Source organism: Mustela putorius, unplaced genomic scaffold (assembly GCF_011764305.1).
Source record: "Mustela putorius furo isolate JIRA1106 unplaced genomic scaffold, ASM1176430v1.1 tig00000407_pilon_pilon_pilon, whole genome shotgun sequence".
Taxonomy (NCBI): Eukaryota; Metazoa; Chordata; class Mammalia; order Carnivora; family Mustelidae; genus Mustela; species Mustela putorius.
In genome coordinates this window covers 22,633,377-22,646,056 of record NW_025421373.1, presented here as the reverse complement: position 1 = coordinate 22,646,056, position 12,680 = coordinate 22,633,377, and the positions used below count along the sequence as shown (strand labels likewise).

Sequence of the window (12,680 nt, the reverse complement as noted above, 5' to 3'; positions counted from 1 at the left end):
AAGTGAGTCATCTCCATTATGGCGTCGCTGTGGTTACAAAGCCCTGGCTCAGGAGGGAGGCCAACTGGGTTTGCATCCAGCTCAGATACTGACTAGGTGAATTGTGCTAGGCACGTGACTTAACTTCCCCAAGCCTCAGTCTCCTCATCTATAAAATGGGCTCATCATCGTGCCTGCCTCACAGGGCAGGGATGAGAAGTCAGTGAGACAATACACAGAAGGGAAGTCTCGGGGTTTGGGGGGCTCCTTTCTGACTGCAGGGGCATAGCAAGAGCAGCTCTTCCCAGCCCTCCCTGTGCAGAGGTGGTAACAGGCCGGGCGAGCAGGTGAGAACCACCCCAGATCAACGGCAGATCCCAGATGAGAGGCAGGGTCCCAAGAGCTGTGGGGTGATGGGACTTCTTCGCATGAGCAAATGCAGAAGAGGTGGTGCAGCGAGACCCTGGTGCAGGGAGACCCTTTCAGGAGCAGAGATAACCTTGAGGCTCGGAGGACATACCTGGAAGAGCTCGGAGTCATCGGGGCTGTACTGGCTGGGTTCAGTCTCCGAGTTCTCTGGGCACCACTGCAGCTCCCCGAAGCAGGTGGCTGAGTCAAAGTCGCTGGCATCCAGCTGGGAGAGGTCAAGCTCAGGAAAGTCAGCGCAGAGTTGCTCCTCCCCGGACCCCCCACCCTGAGGAGACAGGAAGGAAAGGAGGTGAGTCAGAGCTGGGCCTGGCTGGATTCAGGCATGGACCCTTCTTACTCATGGTGCTGCCAGCCTGGAACCCTGGCAGCTCTTAGGCCAAGGCCTGACTTTGCCACGTGACCAAGAGATGTCCCACCCTCCAGCAATGGTCAAATGAAGCCAGGCCCTGGCAATACAAATTCTGCCTGCTGTTCTCTCCCCTCCTCCTTCGCTCTCCTACACATCCCTCAAAGCCCTTTTTCCCCACAGCACCTCTCTCTTCTTAACAGAACTATTGTGTTGAAAACTTCATTAGAAGCTTTAAATAGATCCTCATTTACACTACTGTCCCCACCTGAAAGGGGATTTCTGGAACGCAATTATCAATAATGAAACAAAAAAAACCCAGCAATAAGAACGGCTGACTTTTTTTTTTTTTTGGACAGAGAGATCACAAGTAGGCAAAGAGGCAGGCAGAAGAGAGGAAGAAGCAGGCTCCCCGCTGAGCAGAGAGCCCGATGCAGGGCTCGATCCCAGGACCCTGGGATCATGACCTGAGCAGAAGGCAAAAGCTTTAACCCACTGAGCCACTCAGGCCCGAATGGCTGACATTATTGAGGAATGACGATGTTCTGGAGAAACATTCATCCATGTTCTCGAGGACTTCACAGGACCAGGTGTAATGTCTAAAACGTGGAAGACCACCCATCCGAGGACAACAGGTAAATAAAACTATAGTCACCTGAAGCACAGAATACCACGGTGCCTCTGAAAAGAATGAGGCAGCAGTATATATGCTCTCCAAGACACATTAAATGGAAATAAAAACTAAACTATAGACTAGAACCAGTAGACTATTATGTCACATGTGTAAAAGAGAAAAATCAAACTACGCAATTCTTTGCTCACAGTAATATATATGCACATGTCCAGGAAAAAGTCTACAAGTCTCTATGCGCACCTGACCGTGGTGGATGGGGGACGAGGGAGGCACGGAGACTGTGGTAACAGCACTGACTGAACCAGCGTATCTCCAAGTGCAGTTCCGGGACAGGCAGGGTCAAGACCAGCAGGGACCATGTTAGAAACAATGCAGATTCTCAGGCCAAAGCCCGGAACGACTCAACAGAAGGCAATGGCTTTCTGACCCTGGTCTCCCACATCTAACAAAGACCAGTAGAAGGGCTGCCCTGCAGACTGAGAAATCGCCCGAGCTAGGAGGCTGACCCAGAAACGGCGGACCACAGGCCTTGGGGTCCGGCAGACCTGAAACCTCGTCCCCACTCTGCAGCTGGGAAACCTTGGGCAAAGCTCTTCTCCTCTCTGAAGCCCAACAGCCTCAGCCTTAGAATGACAACCCCCCCACCACCGGAAGAGTTCAGACTGAATAAGGCGATGTTACAGCCTGGCTTGGAGATGTTCAGTAAACGGTAGCTAACGGAACTAACAACAAGTCAGAACTAATACCGGTAAAAACAGCAGTGTTTCTTGGTGGGCAGAGAGGGTGCAACAGCCTTAGAGAACAAGAAAAGGCCTGCCACTTAAAAAAAAAAATAGGCTTTGCACAGGCCTCTTCCTTAATTGTTCCCACTTACTAAGCCTCATAAATTATGAACAAATGTATATTATTAGCTCAACTTGACACAGGAAAAAGGCTTTTATGCGAATTTGGGTCAAATGTCTTAATTGGCGTTTTGCAAGAATCCTGTATCCACGGGCAGCACCAGCGTCAGGTTCTCTCAAGTGGCTGGTCCCCTGCTCTTAGACTAGGGAGCAGGGTGCCCAGTTGAGTCTCTGTCTCCGGGGACATCCCTGGGATCACCCCAGGCCCCATCCAACATACCCTACTACCACCAGTCACTACCACTCAGCCGCCCTGGCCCAGGGAACACCGGGCAGGAGGGGGGGGATTGTTCCTCAGCTTCCTTCTCCTCTCTGTCCCTTCAGGCTGTGGGGATGCTGCAGTCCTGCCTGTTCTAGATGGTCTGTTTCCAGTCTTCGGCTATCGTGAACAGGTCCGCCATGTGTGTGTTCAAGTCTTTATGTGGACATACGTCTTCAGCTCCCTTGGGCAGAAACCTACGAGTGGCATGGCTGGGTCATACAGTAAGTGTATGTAACTTTGTAAAAAGGAAAAAAAATTGCTCTCCAGAACTGTTTTACCATAGTCCACGCTTACCGGCTGTGCTGAGTGTGCCAACTGTCCCACACCCTCCCCAGCACCTGGGGTTGTCAGTCATCTTAATTTTAGCCAAGCAAGTGAGTGCATTCCAGCATTTATTAAATGCTACTATGAGCCAGGCACTGAGACAATGGAAGACCCCGTTTCTTCCCTCACGAGCTGACATCTTGGTAGGGAAGAAAACACACAAATATTTCCTTATAGGTTGTGTTCGTGCTCTGAAGGAAACAGGCCAGGTGCACTGAGGGAGCAGAACAGAGGGAAAGGAAGTCTGTGTTGGGGGGGGCAGGAAAGGCTTCCTGGAAGAGCTGGCGTCTGAGTTGAGACTTGGAGGAGTCAGGCAGTGGAAGACATGCGGAGGAACGTTCCAGGCAGAGGGCCCAGCAAGGCAAAGACCCGAGCGTGGGCCAAGGCTAGAGCACTATACACTGACCAATAGTGGGGGAGGCTGCAACTCGGGGAGCGGGGGGTGGGGGGGGATGCCTTCAGAGGGGCAGGTGGAGGCCGAATCAGGCAGAGATTGTAAGGGATTTGGGTTTTACTCCAAGTGTGATGGGGGTGGGGCCGGCGTCAAGCCGGCAGATGGGTTAGGGGGGTGCAGCACCCAGGAGAGGGGCAGGTGGCGGGACTGGGAGGCACCACTTGGCCACAGGGAGGGCCTGTGGAGTGAGAGGGAGGGCCAAAGCAGAGACACAGGAGTTCTGGGCAGCCGGGGTCTCCCTAGCCAGCAAAGCCCCCAGCAATGAGCGCTCTGGGAAGCCCTTCCTGTATACATCCCTGATCCCTCTCATCCCATCACTCAGAGAAGCCACATCTGTAGGACTTGTTTCCTGAGGCTCAGAAACGACTTCAAAATCAGAGTCCCAGAATCCCAAACTGTTTGCCAGGAATTAGCAGCCCTGAGTGGCTGTCCCAGAGAGCCACTGCAGACAATCTCGGCATCCGAGGCTTCTTCAAGAATCAGACAAGGGTGGGGCACCTGGGTGGCTCAGTGGGTTCAAGCCTCTGCCTTCGGCTTGGGTCATGATCTCAAGAGTCCTGGGATCGAGCCCCACATCGGGCTCTCTGCTCAGCAGGGAGCCTGCTTCCTCCTCTCTCTCTGCCTACTTGTAATCTCTGTCTGTAAAATAAATAAATAAAATCTTTAAAAAAAAAAAAAAAGAATCAGACAAGGGCTATGCGTAGCTCTTATCACGCCCATAAAATAAACGTCTGAGCAATGCCTGTGCGTGCAAGAAACTTACACTAACTTCCAGGCCTTCACAAAAGCAGCTTAGGAATCCTGGGCCTGGCTGGTCTACCTCCTTCACTTGGCAGATGGGGAAACTGAGGCTAATGGATTTGCTCAGGGTCATCCAGGAGTGGCCTTCCCATCAGAACCATGCTGCCTCCTTTATAAAACACCCACAAAATGGCCATGACTACTGCACTTACTGATTATTCCCAGCTTCTCAACATACTCCAAGTGTACCCAGGACATAAAAATAAAGAAACCTCAGCTTCACAACCTTGTCGATTAGGGCTGACGCCACTCTCTGGCTCGAAACCATTAAGCACTGCATTAATAGTGATTTCTCTGGCCTTCTCCATATTTAGAGAGGCTTTCTGAAGGGGTGCTTCAGATCACGGTCATGCTAATGACCTCACCTTAACTTGATGACCTCTATAGAGACCCTGTCTCCAAATCAGGTCCCTTTGAAAGGTACTGACTTAAAGCCCTGCTGTTGGGTCCCAGCCCTCCACTGGAGGCCCCCTAGTGGTACTGGAGGGCACAGCATGGCAATGACAGCCACTGCCATCACCGAGCTTATTATTACCAAATGTCAGGGGCCGCAATACGGGATTCTTAAAGTGACCCTTGCAGGGTTGGTGTCACTGTGCCCACGTCACTTCTTGGGAAACTCTGGGACCTGGTCCCTTGTATGCGTCTGCCCAGGCTGCTTGTAACAAAGCACCACAGGGGTGCCTGGATGGCTCAGTTGGTTAAGCAACTGCCTTCGGCTCAGGTCATGATCTTGGAGTCTCTGGATCGAGTCCCACATCGGGCTCCCGGCTACGCAGGGAGTCCACTTCTCCCTCTGACCTTCTCCCCTCTCATGCTCTCTCTCTCTCTCTCAAATAAATAAATAAAATCTTTAAAAAAAAATAAAAAAATTAAAAGCACCAGAGGCTGGGGGCCTAAATGACAGGAAGGTTTGATCCTCCGGGTCTGGAGGCCGGGAGGCTGAGCTCCCGGTGTTGGCAGGGGTGTCTCCTGCTAAGGCCACTACTGTTGGCCTGTGGATGGTGCTCCCTGCACGTCTTCCCATTGGCTTGCCTCTGTGGGTGCCTGCCTCTGTGTCCACGTTTCCCCTTTGGATAAGGAGACCAGCCAGACTGGATCACGGTCCATGCTAATGACTTCGCCTTAACTTGACGACCTCTATAGAGACCCTGTCTCCAAATCAGGTCACATTCCCAGGTGCTGGGGGTTGGGGCTCAAACGTATCTTCTTTTGGAAGACACAACTCAACCCATGGCACCCAGGGTCCCAGAATGGTGAAGCTGAGATTCAAAGCCAAGTCTCTTTGCTTCCTGCCAAGTCTGTGCCATTGCCTGGCATCTGCTTCTGAAAGTGGAAAGCAACATTCGAGACCATTTATTCCCATTTACTGATGGGGAGGTGGGGGCTTTCGGACAAGGGCTGAGAAAGATCTAAGTCCCACGGCAAGTTCATGGCTGCACAAGGACAGGCCTGGGGCTGTGCCGTGCCCTGGCCTCCTGCAGACGGCCCACTCTGGTCCCCACCACTGGTTCACTTACGCTCCGGCTATGGAATGCCCCTCTGGTTGCTGGGCCTTCTGCACCCATTCCTCCAGCAGCATCACATGCCTGATCTGAAAAGGCTGCAGCTGCCCTAAGCCAGGGAGATAAACGGCCCTCGCAGTGGATTAATGGTGTTTTGTACATTCACGTAAGTGGCTTCACTGGAAGCCTGTGTATCTTGTTGGAAATCGATTCGCTGCTTAAGAAAGAATGCATCTTCAGGAAAAATTGGTGGCTCCACGTTCCTGACTACAATCAACGAACCAAGCTTATTAGTCCCTGGCCTAAAGCACATTGTCAGAGTTACTGAGCGAAAGGGAGCAGGAGGGGGAGAAGGCAGCCTGCCGTGACAGAGGTCAGGTTCTGGGCCTGTTCACACTCACTGTGTGTCTTTCTCCGAGTGCACACTTCACTATGTCACCTGCCCTCTCGGTCCTCACTGCCTCCTCTAGAAAAGAGCATCCAACAGACAGACTCTGTGAACCCCTCTTGCTCAATTCGGGACAATTCTGTACTAATCTAGTTTCTGAAATCCAGAAACTAGAGGCTTTTGGAAGTATCTAGGTAGAACCTGGCACTTTACTCATAAATTAATGAATGAATGAATTTACCAAGGGGGAGACAAAGGTGGAGAGGGAAGAGCTGTCCTGAAATTTGGAAAGAGGCACAGACAAAGGTCTGGGCCCCAGCTTTGCTGTTTAATGCTGATCTTTTGAGGTCAGGGTGTAACTTTGGCCGCCTCGGCTTCTACTGACAGAAGGGGGATAATAAAAAGAATCCTGGCACAGGATTAACTGGGTGGCTCAGTCGGTTAAGCAACTGCCTTCAGCTCAAGTCATGATCCTGGAGTCCCAGGATTGAGTCCCACATTGGGCTCCCTGCTCAGCAGGGAGTCTGCTTCTCCCTCTGACCTTCTCCCCTCTCATGCTCTCTCTCTCTCTCTCTCATTCTCCCTCTCACATAAATAAAATCTTTAAAAATAAAATTAAAAAAATACAAAGAATCCTGTCTCATAGGGTTCTTACAAAGATAAAGCAGCATAGGTTGGGAGCCTAGCATACATCAGACACCCGTGAATGGTGGTCACAGATACAGTCCCTACAGTTGACTTTCAAGTGACATTCACAGCTATGGTCTCACTGGTACCTTTCCAAGATGCAGGAAATGGTTGATGGCCAGCATCCCCATTTGACTGATGGAAAAACGGGGGATATCAGAAGGTCAATGCTTGGCCTTGTCTTCTGACCCATTCCCTCAGTCCTAAACCTACTGGCTCTTCCAACTCTGGGTTCCTTCAACCTCCACCAGCCCCCTGATCCCAGTGTTATCATCATTCATGGTTTCTGTGGGAGAAATAACCTTTTCCTGACAGCCAAACTACACTGGCTCCTTCCAGACCTGCCTGGGATGAAGGGGAGCAGGGCCCCCCACTGAGCCTGACAGACCCCTTGACCACCATCATGGAGACTCCAGATTAGGAGAGTAGTTAGGGTGGTGCACTACTGCCAGCACAGAGCCTCCTCTACTGACAAGAAGCTGTATTTGATGGTCTGAGGCAACTTTTCCCTTTTAAATTGCCATCAGGAATGGCCGGACGAGCCATGTGATCTGCTAGGGTGGGCAGTGGGGTCAACTTCCCTGCCTTCCTAACCATGGTGGATACCACTAACCGAACACCCACACCACTGTACTTCCTGCTGAGCCCCAAGCCTGCTCAACATGGAGCCTTAGTAGCCACTACTAATCAATTAGAACTGGCCTGGTCTGGACCTATGACTCTGTACTCATACTTTCCTTCTAAGAAAGAAGTAAGGTAGATGTTCATGAAGTCCCTGCAAAGCCATTTCATTAAACAGATGTTTTCTTCTGTCCCACCTCTGTTATATGGCTGGTCTCCCACCCATGCCCCTTCTTACCGGTGGCAGCCTACTGATTTTTCTTGGGGAAGTTGCCCCTTTGTACCACCTAGACGGTCCAGGGAAGCACAGTCTGGTTAATTAAAAGCCTTCACCCGGTGACCACAACAAGTGCTTCACCTGGTTCAGAGATAGATCAGAGTGAACACGAAGACTTTGCTAAAGCATTTAAACTAGGGGCTCAGCTGGCTGAATTTAATTCTGGAGAGGCTGGCAGCCATCTTTGCCACTGCTTGGGAAGAGAGCCTGCCTCAGAATGAAGTCAGCTCAAGGAATGTAGAGCCAAGAAGCAGAGAGAGAGTACTGATAAAATAACTTAAACACCTGGATCCAGCTGTGCCTGAAGCCAGCATATTCTCTTTACTCCACAGTTATAGGAGTGAGAAAGTTCTCTTTCCAGATTATGTACTAGTTTCTATCACCTATCAATGAAAAATTTACGACTAATTCATCTCTCTTACGCTAAAAAAAAAAAAAAAAAAAAATCTAATCTTCCCACTGTCTTCCAAATTAGTTCAAAACTCCTGGGGCGCCTGGGTGGCTGAGTGGGTTAAAGCCTCTGCCTTCAGCTCAGGTCATGATCTCAGGGTCCTGGGATCGAGCCCCACATTGGGCTCTCTGCTCAGCGGGGAGCCTGCTTCCTCCTCTCTCTCTGTCTGCCTCTCTGCCTACTAGTGATCTCTGTCAAGTAAATAAATAACATCTTTAAAAAAAAAAAAAAACTCCTGAATAGGCTTCTAGGAGAACAGTAAGAAGAGTAACTGGTCTTTGTCCACATAGAAGTAGTTACAGCATCCTCTGAAATAAGACTCAGGAGTCACAGACACAAAGTGAAGCTCCAGAAAGAATAGGTGGGAAAAATTTTTTTAAAAGATTTTATTTGTTTATTTGACAGAGAGAGAGCCAGAGAGCACAAGTGGGAGAAACAGCAGAGAGAGTAGGAGAAGCAGGCTCCCCATCAAGTAGGGAGCCCAATGTGTGGCTCAATCCCAGAACCCTAAGATCATGACGTGAGCCAAAGGCTGACACTTTACCGACTGAGCCAGCGAGGTGCCCCAGAAAATTGAGGGGTTCTGAGCCAATCTTAAAAGAGCAAACACCCAGAATTTAGACAAACCAGGCCACTGGAAAGGCCTCCCACCAACACAGTCAAGGTTAAGCCCCTCAACCCCTGCCTTGAGCTGCCCGCTCAGGGTTTCATGTAAAGACGACCCACAGAAGGTCTAGTGAGAGTGCGTTCTCCAACCTGGAAAGCAAAACGGGTTCCAGGACTCCAAACTGGGCTCTGAGTCCAGGCTGGACCCCGCTCACTGGGAAGGGTGACCAGATACCAGTGCCCTTCGGTAGGCAGGGCAAAAGGACAGAACTCTCTCTGAACCCACTGGCCACGTTAACACTGTCCATCTCATCTCCTCCTGTGACAAAAGCGTCCACTGATGTCCACAGAGCCCCAGAGACACAGGGGGGGACTCTCTAGGGCACCCACTGGCTCGGCTGCTTGCTTAACTGCGGGTCAGCTACGCTTTGTCCCCAACCCTTATGTTACTATACATGCCTGATCCAACAGAATGACTCCCCAATCTGGAAACCGGCACCCTGGTGCTGTGGGTATGACCTACGCAAGAGATGGCCAGGATTTTGGCACTAGCACCACCACAGGCAGCCCTAGAGTAAAAGACTGGAAATAACATGCGCGTCACGTGGCTTCGTTACGCCGTGTCATCATTTTGCACTTTCAATGACTTCTTCCCAAGAATTCCCCTCTCCAGCCGCCACCAAGCCCTGCCACCCCCAGCTCCTGCTCCCACTCCCATCAGATAAAGATGCCTATTGTACATGGTTTGCTGCCTGCACAGCACTGGAAGCCAGTCCTTACGATGGACTACAGACACAGCACAGAACCAGGGTGCTAAAGGACCCTGTAGAGAGACTTCTAGAAACTCATCTCTTATTCTGCAGCTAAGGAAACTGAGGTAGAAAGTCTCCTGGGGTGGGTGTTATCTTACTCCCTTACATCTTTTTTCTTCCCTGTTGTCTTCAAGCGGCCCCTTATCCTACAGAGATCTGCACAGAGATCTGCAAAGTCTCTTGGGCTGTGCCCAGGCCAGGTCACCTGGGGTGGATGGAGCCGCTCTTGGATGCCCCGACAGGTGGCCGTGTGGGACCCAGGTGCCTCTTCCTCGGCAGCTACGCCTGGGCCCCACCATCTCGTTCTTTCTGGCACCTGTCAGGGCTGCCTCTCAGAAGGCACAGGATGCCCCCCTGAGCCCAGAGAGGTGCGGTGCATGGCATGTTTGATTTTAAAACAGGAAAAGGCTGAAGGATATTCTGCCACTTGAGTGAGCAAGCAAAGGTGTTCCAGGGACAGAGTGATCCACACATTGTGCTGCCGGCAACTGCAGTCCATTTTATGCACTCGAGTTCAAGGGCTCTTGAATTCAAAGGCGAGTGGCAGGAAAAGTGCTCAGTAAACTGTGGAGTGTGTGCAGGTATCTGTTGTTAAGATGTGTGGAGGCAGAGCTGGCTCTGGCTCATCCCTTGCTAGCTGTGGGGCGTCACCTAGCCTCCTGGCATCTCCTGAGACCCACCTCCCCCACGGAATGGTTGTAGGGCTTGAGTTTCCAGCCTGGGGCCTCTGCGCTGCCGGCTGCCACTCCCTCCACCTGGACTCCCTCCTCTCCCTTGCATCGTCACTCGACTGGTATCTGGTTGCTTCTTCCCGTCCCCAGGTCCCCACCGCAGATTAAGCGTCTCTCCCCAAAGGGGCCTCCTAACCACGGTATCCCACAGCAGTGGCCCCGTCTCCCTCTTCCTGGAACGTCGCCCCCCTGCCAATCCCTCAAGGAGCACTTTCTGTTCCCTGAGATCCTCCCCCCTGCATTTCTTCAGAATTTTTAGAAATTGTGGCAAAATATACAGAAATAAAATTCACCATTTAGGTTCAGAGGTGTGGAGTACACGAACGCTGTTATGAAGCCACCGCCGCCACCCCCTCCACCACTCGTCCCCAGTTTTCACAGACCGGCCCCTGCACTGTCACCTCCCCTGACTGGACACTCCCCACAAGCGGGGCCTGTGTCTGTCTTTCTGTCTTGGTCCTGGCTGTTTCCCCAGTATCGAGCAGATACTCAGCCTACAGTAGGTGTTCAATAAACAAAATGAGATCAGTGTGGCCGTGCCTTGTAAACCAGGCCTGAAAGTAAGAAGAAAGCAGCATGAATATATTTTTTTCCCAAACAGCCCCAAGACGAGGCCAAAATGCCCGGTCACCTCTGTCACCAGATCACGATTTCAAGTTTGGTCCAACTCTGTGGGGGTAACACTGGCAAGAGCTCCTTTTCTTTCCTGGTTTCAGGCCCCTCTCTGAGGTCAAGAATGAAGATACCGGATCACACAAACCACCTGACGTGAACACTCACCATGTCAACACGTTAGCTCGACCCAGAGCAACATTTTATCAGTCCCTGAAGGGCAAGCACAGAAATAGACTGCGGAGAGCAAATGCCACTCTTGGTAGTGCTGGAAAGGCTGTGGCGTACGGCGTGCCGGGACGTGGGTCCCCTATCATGCTAGTACACTGAAATCAGAAGGTGGAATCAGAGCCAGGGTTAGGATGAGGGCAGGGAGGCACCCAGGTTGGGCACCAAACAACAACAACAACAACAACAAAACTCCATCATCAAGACAGATCATACCTAATACAACACCCTGAAAAAATCAAAATTAATGCAAAAACCCCATGATAAGCAAAATATCAGAATTCTAAATAAAGATGAGCTAGTCATACTGCTTTTCCCTTTTGTTTCAGGCACCTATGTGACTCTGTAGGGCACTCTTCCTGTTCCTGCCTTTAAATAAAGATTTGGTGGCTGTTCTGCATGGATATTCAGGTGCCAACTCATTCTTTTTAAACACTGCATTAAAATATGATTTCTCTTGGGATGCCTGGGTGGCTCAGTGGGTTAAGCATCTGCCTTCAGCTCAGGTTGTGAACCTGAGGGTCCTGGGATCCAGTCCCCCATGGAGCCCCCTGCTCAGCAGGCAGCCTGCTTCTCCTTCTCCCTCTGTCTGCTGCTCTGCCTACTTGTGCTCTCTCTCCATCAAATAAATAAATAAAATCTTAAAAAAGAAATATGATTTCTCTTGATGACTGACTTTTTTTGGCATCTCCTGAAATTCGGTGCTGGAGCCACATGTCTCCTTCGCCTCACGCTAACGCCAGCCTGGAAGAGATGGTGAGCTGCTGTTATGTGTCGGTGACCAAAGGGAGATCAATCATCACGGGGATCACGTCACTCTGGCCTCCGTTTACACATCTCTACAAAGGGACCTGTACCCTCTGGTGGTTGTGAAATTACCCCATGCCTGTCCAGTGTGGTGTTTCAGATGGCAATGTGTTTGGGAAAACTCTAAAGTGCCGTCTGCATGTGAGGAACTGCTATGAAATTTTTATCAAAGGTACCGAGAGGCCCAACCGGGAGGAAAGCAGCATTCCACACCAAAGTGAGCTGCAAAACCCTTGCCCTATTTATAATGAAAGAAGTGAAGCTTGCTAAATGAATCAATTTTGCTTACGAAAAGAAAGCGATGGGGCACCTGGGTGCCTCATCTTGGTTAAGAGTCTGCCTTGAGCTCAGGCCACCACCCCAGCATCCTGGGGCATCCTGGGATCAAGTCCCCACATCAGGCTCCCTGCTCAGTGCGGAGTCCACTTCCCTCTCTGCCTCTGCCCCTCTACCCTGCTCCTGTGCATGTGCACATGCTCTCTCTCTCTGTCAAAATTAAGCAAACATATAGATAAAATTTTAAAAAGAAGAGAAAGGGATTAAGGGCTCTCCCAGGACACAGTCGGTTAAGTGGTGGACTCCTGATTTCGGCTTAGGTCATGATCTCAGGGTTGCAAGACGGAGCCCACCTCGGGCTCCATGCTGGGGGTAGAGTGTACCTGGGACTCCCTCCCTCTCCCACTGTCCCCCCCCAACCGTGGGCACTCATGCACATGGACTGTCTCTAAAATAAGTAAATAAATCTTCTTTTAAAAGGGGGAATGGGGAAGGGGGAGAAAGAGATTATTAGAGCAGATTCAGGGCTCTCCCTGCAACCAGGCCAT

General features: G+C 50.9%; 1 protein-coding gene across 2 annotated transcripts in view; it reads right to left on the bottom strand.

The window, feature by feature from the left end:
* PPARGC1B (PPARG coactivator 1 beta) overlaps positions 1-12,680 on the bottom strand; it is a 111,067-nt gene that overhangs the window by 31,630 nt on the left and 66,757 nt on the right. For both annotated transcript variants that reach the window (XR_001177796.2, XM_004737848.3), the window contains exon 2: positions 500-673. Coding sequence is in view for 1 of the 2 variants with exons in the window: in XM_004737848.3 (XP_004737905.1) it covers positions 500-673 (174 nt within the window). In the remaining variant the exon portion in view is untranslated. The remainder of the gene's footprint in view (positions 1-499; positions 674-12,680) is intronic.